Source organism: Erigeron canadensis, chromosome 9 (genome assembly GCF_010389155.1).
Source record: "Erigeron canadensis isolate Cc75 chromosome 9, C_canadensis_v1, whole genome shotgun sequence".
NCBI classification, from domain to species: domain Eukaryota; kingdom Viridiplantae; phylum Streptophyta; class Magnoliopsida; order Asterales; family Asteraceae; genus Erigeron; species Erigeron canadensis.
This window is the reverse complement of record NC_057769.1, coordinates 29,292,354-29,311,716: the sequence shown is the minus strand read 5'-3', so window position 1 is coordinate 29,311,716 and position 19,363 is coordinate 29,292,354. Positions and strand designations below refer to the sequence as shown.

Here is a 19,363-nt window from a genome sequence, read left to right as displayed (position 1 = left end):
TCATATCATTTTAATTAGTATCGTTATTTCATTAATGTGATTATTTTTTTCAACTATCTAATTTTTTAGGTTTCCAAAATATTTATCGGTGTTAAAAAATTAATAATATTCATAAAAGACCTAGTCTCCTTAATAGATAATTAACTGAAAGATAAAAGGATTAAACAATGCATAAAACTTTTTAGTCGTCGTTATTTAGATTAAATTTAGTCAAAAACAGAAAGAGAATTGGTCAGACAAAATTTAATTCGTTCATACATGTAGCATCATATTTTTTTCTATTTTTTTATTTATCATAATATCATATCTCATTATAGGCACAACTTTAAGTGTGACAACTGACAAATAAAGGTTAGGACTCTAATTACTAGATAAACCCATTGATGATAGGTGAAATTGAATTAAATAGATGTTTTGATCTTCTATTAGAAAGATACGAATCATGTATATAATATAATATATAATATAGTACTAAATAAAATTTTGTATAATACGGTGACAATGATGGTAGTTGTGGTGGTATGGTGACAACAACTGGTAATAGTGATGACGGTAACTGGTGGTGGTGATAACGGCGAGTAACGTAAGTTATGAATATAAATGTAATTGACTTAAAATGGGACGGTATTGTTGTGACTTATTATTATATATATATTTTTTTATTTCTTTTACATGGATTCATAGTGTTTTGCATACCTTAAGTTGAAAGATTGTCTATATATAATGTGTAAAAATGGAATAGTTGGTAAAAAAAAACTGTGTAATAGTTTTAATTGAAAACTGTGATATCTTTTCCCATATACTCTCTTCGTCTTGATAAACACATAATTTGTATGACTTTAATGTGTGAAACTGACATGTTTTGTGAAGTTTAATAGACCATTAACCTGCGTTTATGTTTGTTAAGTTATTTTAGGTCACATGTGATGAATTGGAGTTAATTGGATCGAGAGACGAGTCAAAAAAGCAAAACTGGAAAACTCCATTTCTGGAGCACCATTTCGCATGCCAAGACCAGACGCTGCACCATCTTTTCATTGATATAACTTTCATCAACTATTATATAACACAACCAAAAATATTTATGGTCAAAGTTGTAAGAAAAAGACTTAACAAGTCAAAATTGGACAATTAATAAATATTAGTACCTCTATTGTATGCACAAGCTTAGTAAAAATATTCAAATCATGTAACATGTTAGGGCTGTCAATGGGTTCGGGTTCGGGTTGGCAGGTTGGTGGGTTGAAAAACCCGACCCTAACCCAACCCACTAAAAGTTTCAGGTCAGAAATTTCAACCCTGACCCACAACCCGCCAATCCATGACCCAACCCATGTGACCTGAGAAGCATATATAAACATAAAATGGAATAAATCAACCAATATAAAGCTTTATCATTGATGGTGTAAGCCAAAAACGAAGGGTACAAAAAAGAAAGAAATACGAGGGTATTGTTAATACTTGGCACAAAGTTAACAAATTTACCGTCTCATCCTACATCACTTATCATCTCATAGAATTTTGAATCCTCCTTTTATTTCATATTTGAAGTTACTTTAGGTTAGAAATATAAAAATGAAAATAGGACGTATGAATTAGTGTAATGTGGAGTATGAACTATTATATATAATTCAATTATTTTAAAGATATTGGGTTGGCGGGTCGACCTGACAACCCAACCCGGACCCAACCAAAAAAAAATCAGGTTGGTGGGTTGGCGGGTCGAAAATACTCAACCCTAACCTGATTTTTTTCGGGTTGGGTCGAAATTGATAGCCCTATAACATGTTATACGTAGCACCTCATATGAGTTGTCACGTGCAAGTTTTTGATTGGCCGGTCATAGTTAGTTATATGATTTGAGCATTTTTACAAAATTCGTGCATACAATATAGGTTTTGATAGTTCGTGCACACTATAACTTTTCGATTTTATTTATATACATTTTGTCGCACTTATCCATTTTTAAATTAATGTAATCATTATTCAATGTAAAGTTTTTTTTTAATGTAATGTCTTATTTTATTGATATTTTTTTAATAAAAATGTGTAATGTTTTTGTTTTATATTTAATTAATTGGAAAAATATAATATTGAGAAATAAGTAAGGGGGAAGTGAAGAAGAGATGTTGACAAGAGTATGTCATGAGATAAAGAAGTAAACAATAGGTGATGTGACGCTGATGTGGCTATAAAGAAGAGATGATGAAAGGTTGATTGTTGGAAAAAACCTAATCATGTTACTATGTCATTTAATTTAATCATGAATTTAGAGCCAAAATAGTTTTTTGAACTATATTTCTAATCATATATAGATGTTAAAAGTTATAGTTAGTATCTTTTTATTTTACATGTGTTACATAATGTTTAATATTTCATAATATTTTTTCCTTTTGTGTATAAATTGGTGTTCGAAGAGTACATTTAGATGCTTTTGTTTGTTTTCTATTTAAAACAAAAGGATAGAAGAATATAAAATCAAAAGATATCACAAGGTCACTTGAAATATGTCATTTGATTTTTTTTTTTAAAGGTTTGGATAATTTGTTCATTACAGGAGATCCAACTTAAACTGTCTTAACCGGGTTTGCACTAGAGAGCCCCTCACCCTCAATACCTAGTAGGAGGAGAAACCCTTAACTAAACCGTCCGAAGGCACGACTTTTAATTGGGATAAAACATTGCCCCTTCTGCAGGACTCAAACTTGATTCACTACAGGACTTTATTTATGAAATTTCATAAAATGTCTTTCTCATGTCTTGAACTCAAGATCTTCAGTATGTAAAACTTAAACTTCAATTTAAATTCATTCAAGTTATGATAAGTTTTTTTAATACGACAAAAAGAATATTATTATAGAAAATAAATCTAGCATGGTACAGTGCTAGGTAACGAAGTACAATGCAATACATAAATACAAACAGAAAACAATTCTAGACCTACACCATAACCAGTTAACCACGAACTAAAACCATCTCAAGATACGACAAGTTAATTTACTAGAAATTTTCAGCTTTCGACTTTGGTTCCTTTTGAACTATTAGCAATTAGCCTCATTTCAAGAGTGGATAATGTTATATACGTTATACGTAAACTTATCAATCGTTGACATAAACCACTAATAGCCAACATTTTACTCTAAGTCTTGATAGAATAATTAAAAAATAAATTTTTGAAAAACGTTTTGTCCTCCAATAAGTTGATTTTTAACTTTTTTTTTTAGGAAAAAATTTTCTAATCTATACATTTTAGCTTATTCGGGAGAAAAAATCTCACTGGATATCTATCTTAAATAAAGATAGTATATTTTGTCGCTTCAATTTTAAGAGAAAAAAACTTACTCATTCAACTTATCTATGTTAAATTAAGAAATCTCTGATATGTTATTAAAAAACCATTTTTTCTAAAAGTATTATAATTTTCTACTTAAAACACTCAATATGTCAAATAAATAGAGATTTAGTAATATTTTCAATGTTTTAAATGAATATTTAAAACATTTTGAACAAGTAATGAAAAAACATTTAATGTTCAAATATTTTAATATATAATCTTTTATTAATGCATGTGTGATATGCTTTATTTTATACCCATTTTCCACGTCTTTATTAGTTGTTTTTAAGTGCTTTTCGAGTTGTTTTCGTATACATTTGGTGCGTTTATGATATTTGTTAGTGTTTCAGGATATTAACAGATACTTGAGCATAATTTATGGAGAAAACGACATTTTGAAGTGAAATGAGCGTTCACGGAAGATTTATTAGACACAAATCAAGAGTTGAAGCTGTTCAGCACTAGGATGCTACGCAGTCAAGAAACTGCGTCGCAGTGGGTTGCAATCTAAAGGACTGCGTTGCAGTTACCAAACTGCGCTGCAACTTTTGTTTCGAGAATTTAACTGCGAAGCAGTAAGGAAAGTTGCGTCGCAGTTGTACCATTTCCATAAGCTCACCAAGTCAACGGATTGAAGACAGACTGCGCCGTAGTGGCGTCGGGATTTTGATTATTTTTTGGAAAAATATAAATAGCTTGCTTAATTATTCATAAACCCTACCTTTACTTTTTCGTAACCGTTTTAGAAGATAAAAAAGGAGATTTTTCATTCGTTCTATCACCTTTGAAGATCAATATTACGATCGGGATTATCTCGTTCATTGCTTTTCATTTTTATCATTCGGTAACAATGAATTCTTCGATTTTGATTTGTTATTCCTTTTCAATAATGAGTAGCTAATCATTTCATCATCCATCTTGATGAAGTGAGACAATATGTAAGGATCGCACTCTTTTATTAATTCAATGTTGATTTCATTAAACGTTATATCGTGATCTTAGCGTATTACTTCCTTTTAATTTATCTTGAATCGGTTGGTGGTGTATGTGTGTCTTTAATGGTAATTATTGCCTACACATATTTTGATTGTTTGGGTACAAATGATTGGATCTTTGACGGATACGGTAGATAGTCATTCAATGATAATAGGGATTAATGTGTTAACGGTTGGGTACAATCGGTAGATATAATTGTTATCTTAGTAACCAAAACCATTGTTTGATTAGAGAAGTTATAAAAGATGTCTTGGGGTACCGGTCTTTGTAATGAAAGTAGTTTAAGGAAGAGAATCAAATAATGTCATTAACTTAACGGGTACGGGGTTGGTGCTTTGTTTGAGTCTCGGTTATTTAATCAACTCAAATTGATATTGAACTTCATTTATGTGCAATCTGAACATGTTGTTGAACGAATTCGAGATGAATGTCTTTTAAATATTGTTTTTAATTACAAACTCTCTTTTCGATTAATCCTGCGGGATTACTATTTGATCTTACTAACTTTTGCAACGTGACAATTCAGTCACAAAACCCCCCATTTCTACTTAAACTGTTTTATTTTAACAATTGCTTTAGTTTAGTCTTATGATTGATCTCGGAGTTACCAAGTTAACTATACTATATACGAACGGGTTTACATCAATGTGTGGCTTTTAAGAGGGGATAATAGTTTGGTTGGCATGGGCTATTTGAAAAATGTTATTCTTGGACGAAAGTTGTTGATTGCAACGGATTTAACCCTTTTCCGCCTCTGCATATCAACGTCAAATGAAACTTATTTGATTACATGAAAATTTCATATCATGTTTTTTATTTCTTTTTAGTCATTAGTCCATGTAATTTGACACATGTATTTGTAAATTTTTGTTTGTATATAATGTGTAAGTTTAACATTTCTTTTTTTAAATATCCCATTAATTAAATTACGGAGTATATCATGTGAAGTTGTACATAGAAAGTGGTTGGTGAGGCGATGGGAGTCTTGGATGTATTATCTCTTACGTATGCTGATTTCGTTGGATATGGGGTTAACAAATAACCCTTTGAGTACGTAAGATATTGACTTATATAAGTGTTTTCTTTTGATTGGTCAAAATACAATCTATCACTCCCAGGGAAAAAAAAAAGGTATGTGGCCTAAAGAATACAGAATGGGTCAAAATACGTAAGCTGATTCAGTGCTATGTTCTTTTCTTTTTAGTATATTTAAAGGTAGATAACAGATCTTTTAGTCACAAAAGAAAGCAAGATAAAAATCTTTTTAAAGTTAGGTTTAGAGGTGTCACCACACCACAGTTACACTATTCACTTTCAATCAATCTTTTATCTATCTTCATTATTTCTTACTCGCCCCTAATTTCACTATTTTGATGATAATATTTTTCTCGGTCACCACTAATATTCTTCTAAAAATTAGCTTCAAAATCTTCTTAAAACATTAAAATTGTGACATGTGGATTCAATTAATTTTCTTTTCTAGTTTTATCACTTGTTTTCATCTTATGACTAAAAAGATTTATAGGCTATTTAGTTAGAAAAATTAATCAATATTCATACATAAATATAAGTAAAATAGGAAAAGACAAACTAAAAAAAGAAAAAGACAAAAAAAAAACAAAAAAAAAAACAAAGAAATGCCTCACACACTCAAATGCGGTATACTACCACGGTACCACCCATTTACTTGCCACACTACAAAAAGAAAATGTTTGCGGTGGTGTTCTAGTGTTGCACCATGCCCACACTTCGCCTACCACTCATGTAATGCCAACACTCTAACTATAACGTATTTTTGTAAAATGTTCACTTTTAACATTATATATAATGTTTCATTAAACGAAACCGTATATAAAATCATTAAATATTTGTACACTTATCAAAAAATTTAGTAAGCGAATTTTTAATAACAAATTTAAATTTTCTTAACGTTAAATACAATCCTTTTAACATTTCCTTATATATATCATTTTTTTTTCCAGTTGGGTCTCTACTACTCGGTTACTTCTTGTTTTGGAAATATATATGACATTTTTGTGCATAACGGTACATAACTTTTTATTGTAATTCAGTTGTTAGATTACTTTTTCAACATTAATTGAGTTGTTAGTTTTCGATTCTCATCCCATGCAAAAGTTGGAGAGTCTTTTCTAACTAAAACAAACCACTCATTTTATTCTTTAAATTTCTACCTTTGAAAAAACCAAAAATACCATTCACCTTTATTCACTAATTTAAACATCTTCATCTAATATACTTATAATATTCTTAGGCCTCAGCCAACCGATGGACTAGTTCATGCTCTTCCTCACTGCCACATCAGCTTTTCTCTCTTCTAAAACACCTCTTCCTCATTCACTACCAACCCCACCTCTTCCTCAACTTTTATTTTATTTTAATATATCAAAATATAAAACACAAACTTAATTTTATTTATTAAAAAATATTACATTACATTTAAATAAAAACACAATACATTAATTAAAAAAAAAAACATAACAAACAAAGTACATAATTAAAAAAACACAACACATTTAAATTAAACTACATTATTCAAACTAAATTAAAACTACTCGTCGCCCTCGTCTTTGTCTTCGGCATTTGCATAGAACCTGCTCCCCCACATTTAAAATATGGGTTCACGAAACAACTTGCAGAAGGACCCATATTGGGTAGCGGGTTTGAAGAACCTGTCGGTTGGCTTGTTTGCCCTTGGTTTATAATGAACTCGCCGGTGACGCAAAGTCGAGAACTTGTTGCCACATATCGGTACCAACGTTTTGTTGTTGGTTGAAGTTATCATTGTTGTTGTTCATGATTTTGGTTGAGGGGAAGTTAAAGAACTTTTTTAGTTTGAAAGATAGAAATGAATGTATGTGTGTGTTATTTGAAAATTGAAAGTGACATGAGAAATGATGGTGAAATGGTTGTTTAAATATAAAAGGAATAAAACAAAAAAACAAAAAAAAAAACTACCGTTAGAATTCAAATTTTTTTAAAAAAAAGCTTTTTTATTGTTTGATTCTCCATCGGACCCCACCCTCACGCTCCACCTTCCCGTCGTCCCATTTCCTTCCAACGACACCATGCGGTCGACGGACTCCATGAACTAGCCGCTGCCAACGGCTTCGTCGTCAACGGAGGCCATGGACGAGCCACAAACTACACGTTGGCAAAGGCCTTAATGAGATAATTTACAGTATAGATGCCCCAATACTTAAAATAAATACAATACTACCTTTAACATCAAATACTTTTACATTCACCATCATCGCTGCCCCCATCACCGTTCTCACTGCCGCCCTTACCACCGTCACCACCACCACCTCCGTTATCACTACCCCCACCGCCGCCGCATTGCGCGGACATAAATCTAAACATTTAAATTTAAATGATGCCTTAACTTTTGAATCTTTTGGAATTATATTTTTTACATACCATTTAATGTTTATTTTAACTATATATTAATTCCAAATTTAAATATTTTGCTTTTTAATATCGCAGTACGTATCCCGACCCTCTTTTTTGGTATTTCGACCACCCACTTTTTGCATTGAGGGTCGTTGCAAAAAGTCTCGCCACGTCAGATTTCCACTACCACCACCTTTAATTGTTTGACCGCCTTTAATGTAGTTTTTGCAGCGCGGATCGCTGCAAAAACCGTAGTAGGAACCATTTTCAAAATAAAAGCTATCAATCCATCCATTCCATCATTTTCATCATAAAAATCAAAAAACAAATTCTCCCCCTAAACTATATAAAAGTTAATTAAGAAAAAGTGAATATAAAAGTAAGTATAAGAAAATATATATATATATATATAAAATACATAGAATTACGTACAATTAGTATAACAAAAATATAAAATTTAGTAAAAAAAAATACAAAACTTTAAAATAACTACTTAAAACGTATAAAAATTAGTGTAACAAAAATATAGATAAAAGTAAATATAAAAATTAAGTTAAAAAGTATTAAATATGACGTTTAAAAAATTTAGTAAAAAAGTTAAACATAAAAACGTAGATATAAGTAAACTATATTAGTATAAAAAGAATATTAAAGATTACGTAGAAAAAACATATAAGTAAACTATATTAGGTATAAAACACAAGTAAATAAATAAGTAAAGAGAATAAGAATAAAACTAAAAGTGTAAAAGTTAATATAATTTTTAATTTCTTGTTTGATGTTTGTATAAATTTTTAATTGCGCTAACTATTACTTTAAAAAATTTGTTTTATTCATTTTTTGCAGCGACCCTCGCTGTAAAAAGTGCTGCAAAAAGTGAATAAAACAAATTTACACTAATGTCTGTCAAGTCAATACTGTACGGATAATGATGGTAACTTTTTGCAGCGACCCTCGCTACAAAAAGTATAGTCCAGTTACTAAAAAGTATACATATGTGTTGGGACTATTTAGAATCGACGGTCAGGGAAACCGGCTATATGCAACCATCATGTAAATGATGCCTCATTGAATGAAATCATCCATTACTGTGCATTGCATGGATTTTGTGGTACAAATAATTTATTTTTAAAGTGGAGTTATCTATACTATTTTAATAAACGAACTATTTTATTCTCTTTTCAACTTTCTACCTTTAAAATACCCTTAATTTTTAACACAATTCTAACTCACACACTAAATCTACCCAATATATCCTTTAAATATATTACACCCACATTAATCTAAATTATCCATTACACCCACGTTAATCTAAATTATCTATCTCTTTTATTAATTAATTTAAATATTTCCATCTAATATAATATTCTTAATAAAGTTATTTATAAAAGATACATCTCTTAACCATAAAATAACTACACTACCATTTATGTCAATTACTTTTAGATTAATAACAACATTGTTACCACCACCGCCACTAGCATCACCCGTTGCGCGGGTACCTATCTCGTATATGTATATTTATTTTATATGTTAAAACTAGTTGAAACAATAGCGATTATTAAATGAAAAAAGAAAAAAGAAAATACATGATAAAAGATGAATGTTATACATTTATGTCTTTAACATATAATTATCCAACGTCGTTTTTATATAGTATTAATTAATAAAAACAGACTATTATTAGAATTAAATAAGAGATTTATGTTAAAAAGCTGACTTATAATAACAAATCACCAACCGCTTAGATATGGTTTCTTTAGTCGGTAACCACTTCAACGTGATTATGATAAGCTATTAGACTTGTAAGTTGTAACAACGATATATAATAACCTTTTTTTATCTTACTATACATTGTCAACCATCGAGTTGGTCATGACAAACGGGTTGTTATACATGGTTTACACCTACCAACGTGTGGCCCACTTTATCTAGACTCAGTTGACCTAAAACCAATATGTTTGATCCATTTGATCCTACGCCAATTTGATAGAGCCATTTGAGTTGAGGCCAAAATTGTTTTACCCGAAACTAACCCGTCAGTCAGTTTTAACTTTATTTTTAAGTCATGTTACATGTTACGATTAAATTTAATAACTCAATTATATTATCAAGTCATTTTCCACCCTCGAGCACAAACATGACTTTTAAGCCAATCGTCGTTTATATAAAGCTCGAGTCCTTTTGACATAAACATGCTACATTTTGACGTTGCTACAAAGTAATGCGAATAGATTTAGGAGTGGCTCGAAACTCATGGTGTATTTCGGATTAACGTTCAAACTATATAGTAAATGATAAACTTAATTTAGTTTGTAGTGGTTTAAAAAATTTGACTATAACGATACGTTTACTATTTCGTTGACCGGAATTATTATACATGGTTTACCCTACAACAGTACAACCCCATATTCAAAATAGAAAATAACAAAGCAGTTAAGATAAATAGACATTAAGAAAACTGTTTAAACCCGAAGGTAATATTTCATACATATGCTACAAGTAATTGTCGTGCTTTCTTGCAGTCTAAATAGATACAAATTATGAAAGCTCAACGATCTTTGATCGTTTCCTTTTTTGACTTTTATCAGGCACTGCATTTGTCGGTTTCTCATTAAGAGTTTGACTTTTTGACTTCAAAGGGGAGCAGGTACCCGTGTTAATTTCACCATTGGTATCGTCTTCTAAGTCATTACAACTATCATCATTGTCATCTTCACTGCTATCTTCCGAGTCGGAGTCACTGCTACTAGCATCCAGAGAGATGACTGGCTGAGAACCAGCAAGCGCTAATTCAGCAGCAGCAACAGCCCCAGGGGTGTTTAGATCAGCAACACCTAGCATTAGATCCTGCGAAGGCCCGTGAACATTAACTTATAATCTCTAATTTAACATGCATTTGTTACAGAAATTTAAGACCCATTAAAAAAAGAACAAGAAAACATGGTGTAAACAATATTGAAGAGCCATTCACTTTTCAAACCGTAATACTTGGCTATTCACCAAACCATAATAAGAATATTTGTTTCTTAAAAGAGAATAGAACAATCCTCACATAGGTTGCAAGATGATTTGTGTTGATTTTATAGTGTTAACATTCAATTTCCAATGTGAATCGATTTTATCAAAGCTTATTTAGGTTAGGACTTCTCTGTAGACAGCCAAAGAAAGAAACAAGTGGAAACAAATAGACCCCAACTTGAGCCATATCAGCAGGCTGGCCACTGTGGTCTTCGATCTCATGATAGATTTACAACAACCAGTCAACCACTATTCCGTGAATGCAAGAGTTGCAATGGCTATGGCTAGAGTGTTTTTCTTTTTGTTTTTGTTCTTCAAATTTCATTCTGCTTTTCCACTCATTACCAAGATGGTGTGCCAACAGGTTGATTTCAGATGAAACAATCTAATATATCAGTTGACCCACCTAAGCAGATTATGATAAGCCCCTAGCTAATGGATTGTGATGTGACCCACGATTTATATAATCTAACCAGATAGACCATGTACTATATTCACCCATTCAATTTTGCCATCCATTGGATCAAATAAAGATCAAGATCAAACATAATGGTTATCAAGAAAACACACATCCTTATATAGGTTATGGAGTGGTAAGATAAAGTGACAATGCTAGCAAGATAAACATAATGGAGTTGCAATTCTAGCACAAATCCTACATCCTATATCATAAAACACACAACTATTATTCTTAAACATAGAAACAAGGGCAAGGGTTTGCAATGACTGATATGGGGTAAAAGATCCAAACAGTTTCTGTGTGCAACTATATTTTTACAACTTCTCTAAAATAGTTTTTTTCATATCGAGATATAGAGTCGTACTTCTTGCATTTCTTATAAGAAAGACGAAACTCAACGGTTATGATGCAAAAATCTAATCACCATATACTGTATTAGTTCATAAAGCATCACAAAAAGCGGGGAAAAAAAACTTAAATTGAACTTAATAGGTCAGCATAGTGTACCGTTTTTTACTGTCTACAAAGAGTGCATGTAATTTCAAATGTTTGAAGTGTAAAGATAGCTCTTACATACCATTTCGATATACTCAGATTCATCCCCGGTGAGAGCCTCAATATCATAGTTCTACATACAAAAGTACATAAGTTGGTAAAATAATATAAGCAAACGTTAAAGAAGAAAAGACAAAATGCTCCATACCAGCGGGTTTTGCAGCAACTTTTTGTTCGACTCTGCCATGACTCCTAGAAAGTCTTTCAGTTTTCCCATAACTAAAACAGAGATAAAAACATTAAGCATGGCTTAAAGATAAAACATATTTTAAGCAACAAAGTGTGTAATAAGTTACTTTGTTTTACTAAAATATGAGATATGGATGTAGTTCATTTGTTTATCTAGCTATCCTGGAATAAACCGAGGGACGAACGGTATACATTTGTTTAAAAGTTTGGACCATGTTATTTGCCAAGTGTGCCAATGCTGGTTCGAATGTATACTTTTGCTTCGGTTGTATTGAAGTGAATTGAGAATCCCATTACATGAATAACTAGAAATGTGGTAAGCTCTACTTTTGGGGTAACGTAATGTATGCGGATATGGTGATTGTTAACAAGTTCACAATATTGGCATTAACCGAAAGATGAAACCAGCAGATGGTAAATAAATCTATATCTGTCCAGTGACTTGACTGTTTTGTGACGAAAAAAAAATTATGTGATTTTTCATTAATCAAGAGTTATCATTATGAATCCCTACCTGCATTTTGCAATCTAATCATATTTGCATAACTACACAAAAACCAACTCGATCGTCGCACACTCGCTCTCTTTCGTGTTAAAACCAATCTAATCATATTTGCATAATTCTATATATAACACAAAAATATCGGACAATAATAACCTTGGCTAGGAGGAGGTGCGGAAATAGTAGGTTTGGTAAGAGGAAGTGAGCTTGCTTTTGCTTTCGCGGCTTCGAGCTTTTTCAACAGACGATCATCACCACTTTTGCATACAAGAAGTGCTGATTCTATATATATTATATATTTTATATAAGTGTGAGAGTCAATAAATAGCTTTACAAACTTATGATAATATGATTTAAATTAAAATAAAAAAGGAAGAATGTTATACCGGAATTGTGAGTATTGTTTTCTATATCGAGAAGAGCTTGGCTGCTTCCGGTATTAGGCCCCATGGTTGCTCGCCGGAATTACTACACGCACCAAATACGTGTATGTGTTTGTCTGTCTGTGTGTGTGAGAGCGGCAGGGGCCAGGTTCTGTTTAGGTTATGTTTTTAGGGCCAGGTTATGTTGTTTTTGTTTTAGGGGTGGAGTTTTAAAATTTTTATGATTTTTTTTTAACTTATTCTACGAGTATATCTATATTTATTTTGGAAAAATAATGGTATTTTACCTAATTTTAGGTACTGGATAAATTAAACCTTTGAATTTGATAAACATACATAAACCTTTGAATTTTACATAAATCCTCCTAAATTTTATATAATACCCCCTATTTTACCTAAGATAGATACTGCATGTTTTACCTAATTTTTCCTCAATTATTTTTCTATGGATGACATGCGTAGCTCGGGTTTTGTTTTTTTCTTTTTAATCCTATACTTACAACTAAAAATGATAGTTTCTTCGTCCTATTAGAAGTTTCATATTTTGAATTATCAAAGTCTAATACAAGTAATTTTGACCTTAAATAATTTATTTGTGTTAAATAATATTTGATAAAAATTGATTATGTTTTAAACGTATTTTTTAATGATATAACTTTTATCAAATTTTATATATCACAACAAAATATATTTAAGGTCAAACTTTAAAAATAAATCAACATATAATTAATCAGAATAGTAAAGGAAACAAAAAATAAAAAGACATGTAAAAATAATAATCCACAAAATTATAAAAAAAAATATATATAAAGGATCCAAAAATAAGCAAAAAACTCTAAAATGAGAAATGTTCAAACCAAGAGTGCAAATACTTATGAATATGGGTTTATGTGACAACTAGTAAAGTATTTAAATCCAATCCTATCTACTTCATCCAATCTTATCTTTATACGCCTACAATATGAAAGTCATCCTTAACATCTTCATCTTTTACATCTTTACGTGTACTTGTTGTTACGGTTGCAGAAGTTGTTGATCGTAAACTTGGTTCCAGTCGAGAAACTTGTTCCATTTGATATCCAGTTTTTGAGTTCTCATCCTATGCACTACAAGATAAAAAAAAATGTTGGACCGATCATGAGACACCGATTCTTTGCAAATTGCTACCCGCGTTTCACGCTGCGTGGTTTTAGTTTAGTATCAGACTATCCGGAGCAAGGCTTTCCTTTGAAGCCCCTCCTAAGGACTTCTCGCGACACGTGGCAGCCTAGTCATTAGAGGGCGTTCCATAATTTTTGTAGGAGAAAGGCTTCCTATATTAAAGCCCCTCAAGGGACCCACAATTTATATAATTCTATATTTTTAATTAAATAAAACTTTAATTGTTGTGTTGTCATATCCCTAGTGGACAATAAATATGTCATTACGTGAACTAAAAGCTTGTTGCAGTGATTCTCTATTCAACTCATGTCTCTTGAATCAAGTTGTCAATTTGTGGGTCCTACCTGTGTGTAAGGCACACCTATTTGTGGGTCCTACCTGTGGGTAAGGCACGCCCAAATTTCACGTCATCCCATAATTTTTTACCAATAACGCCCCTTAGGCCAATATTCATGGCATACCATAGCTTTTCAAGGCGTTCCGAAGCTGAAAAATGAAAAAGAAACGCTTTGTGCCGTTGAGCCTCAGTTCCGTTTAGTACAACACCTGACAGACATATGTCCAATAGAAATTAACACATGTCTTGTAATGTTTCATTACAATTCTTTTAAAAAATCCAAATTTACCACAAGTGTTTTTGGATATGAACCAGCTTAAAATGTTGGTTAGTTAAACGGCTTATAAAACCTGGCCCAACATTTTTTATAAAACGGGGGTTTAATTCCTAGTTTAAAATAATCAACAGTAGTTATGTAATTCACGCTGTTATCGTAAGACTTGGCAATGTAGCCCCATCAATAAAACGAGTAATATTTATTTTGAAGACTTGGCGCTTAAAATCGTACTGTATATAAATGGGATCATACATATCAAATCCACAACACCAATCACATCTTTCACAATTTTGTCCAATCGAGAAATGGGGAATGTTTTTGTTTCGTCTCCGTTTAATCAATTGAGTCAACGCATGATCTCGGTCAACAACGAGATTCGAAGATTGAATGAACTAGAAGCGAGGTCCGGCCGCAACTTTCCAGGCTCCGATCACCGCCCGATTGACCGAAGAAACTGGATATCCGGCCTTGACCCGGAGAAGGTCCACCTGAACCAGATTGTCTGGCCCGGAACCCATAATTCCGGCTCCAACCAGATAGGAGACATCTTTACTCGACCATTCGGTGAGTGCCAATCTCTGTCCATTTATGACCAATTAGTACTCGGTACTCGACTTCTCGATGTTCGGGTCAACCAAAACCGCAACATTTGTCACGGGCCACTTGTAAGTTACAATGTTGACGTCGTGATAAACGACATCAGAAGGTTTCTTTCAGAAACAAGATCGGAAATAATAATTCTTGAGATCCGAACTGAGTTCGAGCACTCTGACCCACCCGAATTCCAGAATTACCTGGAGCAGCAACTTGGGGAATACTTGATCCATCAAGATGATCAAGTGTTTCACAAGACCGTGGCGGAGATTCTTCCCAAACGAATCATATGCATCTGGAAGCCTCGAAATACTGACCCTCCAAAACAGCGTAGCCCGTTTTGGAGTTCGGGCTATTTGCAAGATGATTGGATCAACACGAATTTACCCGCGACAAAATTCGAGGGTAATTTGCAAAATCTGAGTCAGCAACCCCCGGTGAGTTCCCGTGGGTACTTTTACCGGGTGGAGAATACTCTGACAATACAGGATGTTCCGTTTGAAGACGTGCCCACGGTTACATCCTGGATTACTGGTTTCAGAAGGTTGTTCATTGCACAATGTTTTTCCAGAGGTATCGCAAACCGGTTGCAGGTGTTTTCCACGGATTATATTGATGAAGACTTTGTTGATGCCTGTGTTGGTCTTACGTTGGCTAGGATCCAAGGGAGAGCTTGAGTTTGCAAATTGTAAGTTGTAACCGCTGACAATATAGCGAACGGAACCGGTTGCATTCTTGTTGTATGTTTGATATTTGCTAACTTATTTACGTATAGAGTCAAAGATTTGAGGTGGTTATTTCATGTATGTTTTGACTTTATCAAGTTGAGTCTGTATTTTGTTTTGTTAATTTTATGAAGGAAAAAAAAAATAAAACAGAAAATTGCTCCAATCCTCTTCTTCTTTCTTTAGATCATCCCGTACGCGTCTCGATCAATTCTCTTGAGTCTATTATTGAGTGTGAAGCCACTCAGTGAGCCGATCAAAAGCAACGGCAGCAGAACACAAGGCCGGAAAACAAACAACCATGTTGTTAGTCAACAAGGTAAACAGTGGCAGAGATGGTCATATCTATATCTCGGATGCATGTTTTGCCTAGGTTCCCTATGGTTTCTTCTTTTGATCAAATCTCTAGCAGACTGTCTTTGATTATGTATGCAATAAGTTTACTTATGCTTCAAACAGAATATAACAAAAAGAGATAGGTTGAAAATCAATAACAAAAGATATAGAGGAAACCTTAGGTATAATTAAGGCGTATAAGAGCGATGACAATTCCTTCCTTTCTAACAACCTGTCATGTGCCATTCACTGATCATTGTAGCATCAAGTAAGTTGAGCAGAACCAAAAAAAATAGTTTAGTACGTTGTACGAGTAGTAAACAAAAGCGTCATAAACATCGTGCCCCTCAACCAACTTGCCAAAAGAATTTTTACTTCGCTAAAGGATCCTTATTAACAAGTCATTCCAGCTAATGCTAATCCCAAAATAATTAGGCTGTTATTTTAATTTAAGTTGATTTTATCATTATCTATAATGTAATAGAGATTACAAAAGTAAGAGTCTGAACTCTGAAGCGTTGTTTCTGGCGAACCATGATTAAAGAAAAACAAATAGTATAAATTTATTTTTATTCTTATAAAATACAACTTAATGTAGAAACCATTGTTATAAAAAAAAAAAAGCAAATATTATTAATATTATTTTTGTTGTGTGTGTGAACGGCACTGCCAAAATTATTAGTCGTCAATCAAATTTTTAAAAACCCCTAAATTCAGTTGTTATATTAATGTATACGAGATATAGTGTCCGCGCGTTGCAGCGGTAAGATGGTGGGGTGGTAGGTAATAGGAGGTGATAAGGCATAGAGTGTGATAGCCAAATGCCTTAGCCGTACGCCTCAAATTTGAAAATGCGTCAAAGGTATATCGAATGACATCTCTAATGAAAGAGTACGAAATTTTAAGAACACCCATACAATTTTTATAATTTATCGGTATACGGTTTTTGAGATAAAAGATCTTGAATAAATTAGAGGAATAAAATTATTTATGGAGGAGAGAGAAAAAATGAATGGTTGAGATTTGAGAAGAGAACGAAAAATGAGTAATTGAGATTTAAAGGTATTATAGGTATATTTAATAGAGATGTTTAAATTAGTGAATAAAAAAGAGGGACAATTTAGGTACTTCAATTGATCTTTTGAGAATTTCAAAAAAAGGGGGTCATCCTTTATAATATAGTATTAGATATCCCTACATTATATAAATCTCACTTCAAAATTTGTTAGTTATTGTCTATGTGGCATGCTTAAAAATGCAAGAAAGCCCAAAAGTCATTACAATATTGCTCCATGGAAGGCCTACGGATTAGTTACTTTTATAAGAAGTTCAAATTTTCAAAAACGGATTAGTTATGCTTTCAAGAAGTTCAAATTTTCGAAAATTTGAATATGTAACCGTTCGTGTATTGCTTGTGGTGGTTACTTCCTTGCATGTCTATGTCTATATAAGCCAATTCCATTCAGTTTTAAGGCATTTCAAAACGTAAACACATAACAGATCAATTTTAGCATGACTTCACTAAACCATGTTTCAATTAGAAATTTGCGTCCAAATAATAAGCCATGTACGATAACGGTTAGAATTTGAGGCTATGGAAGCAACCTCTATATGGAGATGTTAATAACATAGGTAGTATTGAGATGATCCTGTTGGACGAACATGTAAGTATTCATTGTTTGTGAATTTTTTTTTTTGATTAAATTACTTTTTAACATAACTTTCTTTCGAATTTATAACTAGCTTTTTAACATTCTAATGTATAAACATTTTCATTTTGACAGTTTGATAAAGTGGTTGTTGTTGCAACAATCGGTTTTATTCCAACCGATCAGTTATGGTATTCAATGGAATGTGTGAACGGTTCTCAAGAAGTTAAGTTGACCGATCTCTACATAGATGCAGTCGACATTATTGATGCTTTAAGGGACAACAAAATGTGGATTTGTTGTTCATGTAACAAGGAAGGAGTTCTCATCAATCCTAGGTATATATTTATATTTCATATTAAAACTCTATAATCATTAAGTTGTGTGGTAAAATTGTATCTCTGTTTTTTTTTGGTAGGTTTAATATGCAAGTTAGGATTGTAGATGCCACTGGTGCTATTGGAGTTAAAATGAATGATCAACAAATTTCAAATCTTATACAAAGAACAGTCTATCAAATTTGTGATGAAAATTATGAGGTATATTTGATTTATTTTAGTGCTAAATAAGACATTTCTATGCATTTTAAGTCATTATTTTTTTTTAAAAAATGGTCATTAGTTGTAATAGGAGTACATTTACTTCGCTACATGCATGCTTAAACTGGTGTTAAAGAAATTATTTAAGGTTATAGCGCATCCACGTGGGTCTATATATCAAAGTGGGGGAAAATTCATAATACCTATCACATCCCGGTAACCAACATAATCCTTCTTATATGCGCCTACTATGGGCAATCAATTTTATAATTTCTCTCCGGCGTGCAATGTATGCGTTTTAAGCCCTCGTGTATCATTAATAAATCCCAAGGTATATCTAGCATCCTTCTTCTTTAAATTAATCAACTCATAAGAATATTTTTATTATGTCCAACTCAGTTATATTTATTCATTGATACAATCTTAAAATAAATTTTAAGAAAAATTATTTTGGGTTGTCCGTGCATCGCACGGGGTCTAAGCACTAGTTAGATATATATATAGCTAGAATACAGTAATAAAATACAGCAGTACGTAGTTATTAAAATACTTTTACCCCAACTATGCGTTTTTATATTTAGGACCTAGTCTTGGACAAGTGATGTATGATTAAAATACTTATACTCGTTAACGAATTACATCCTAATGTACCAACGCCCATCAAATTATATTGAGGTTAAAAAACTGCAAATTGTTGGCCGTCGATCAGTTATTAAAGAAAACCTTGTGGCCAGTAGTTAATAATAAAAGAGAACAACATCCTTGTAGTCGATCGTACGTCACTTAGAGGCCACGCGAGGTGTGGTTGGGAGAGGGCGCCGGCCAGCCTTATGGTCTTCTATATAATAACATAGTCTATGGTAGCTATGTACTTGTCTTGAACCATTAATTGCA

The 19,363-nt window shown here is 32.4% G+C and overlaps 2 protein-coding genes across 2 annotated transcripts; one reads left to right on the top strand and one right to left on the bottom strand.

Moving 5' to 3' along the window:
* Positions 1-10,159: 10,159 nt before the first annotated feature.
* On the bottom strand, positions 10,160-13,036 carry LOC122582390. The gene is made up of 5 exons (XM_043754776.1): positions 12,855-13,036; positions 12,625-12,750; positions 11,926-11,996; positions 11,800-11,850; positions 10,160-10,591 (listed from the first exon to the last, which is right to left on the bottom strand). Exons 1-5 carry the CDS (start codon positions 12,916-12,918, stop codon positions 10,283-10,285), a joined length of 621 nt encoding a protein of 206 aa, XP_043610711.1. The 5' UTR covers positions 12,919-13,036; the 3' UTR covers positions 10,160-10,282.
* Positions 13,037-14,906: 1,870 nt separating this feature from the next.
* On the top strand, positions 14,907-16,111 carry LOC122583040. Its single transcript, XM_043755483.1, has one exon. The coding sequence runs from the start codon at positions 14,932-14,934 to the stop codon at positions 15,895-15,897; it is 966 nt and encodes a 321-aa protein (XP_043611418.1). The 5' UTR covers positions 14,907-14,931; the 3' UTR covers positions 15,898-16,111.
* The last annotated feature ends 3,252 nt before the right edge of the window (positions 16,112-19,363 follow it).

Bases quoted from the DNA above. Each gene is read 5' to 3' on its own strand.
- LOC122583040 (XM_043755483.1), top strand. From the start codon at position 14,932: ATGGGGAATGTTTTTGTTTCGTCTCCGTTTAATCAATTGAGTCAACGC.
- LOC122582390 (XM_043754776.1), bottom strand. From the start codon at position 12,918: ATGGGGCCTAATACCGGAAGCAGCCAAGCTCTTCTCGATATAGAAAAC. The intron at 12,751-12,854 runs GTATAACATTCT...TAATATATATAG, and splicing joins AAACAATACTCACAATTCCG to AATCAGCACTTCTTGTATGC. The intron at 10,592-11,799 runs GTATGTAAGAGC...GGGCCTTCGCAG, and splicing joins AATCTGAGTATATCGAAATG to GATCTAATGCTAGGTGTTGC.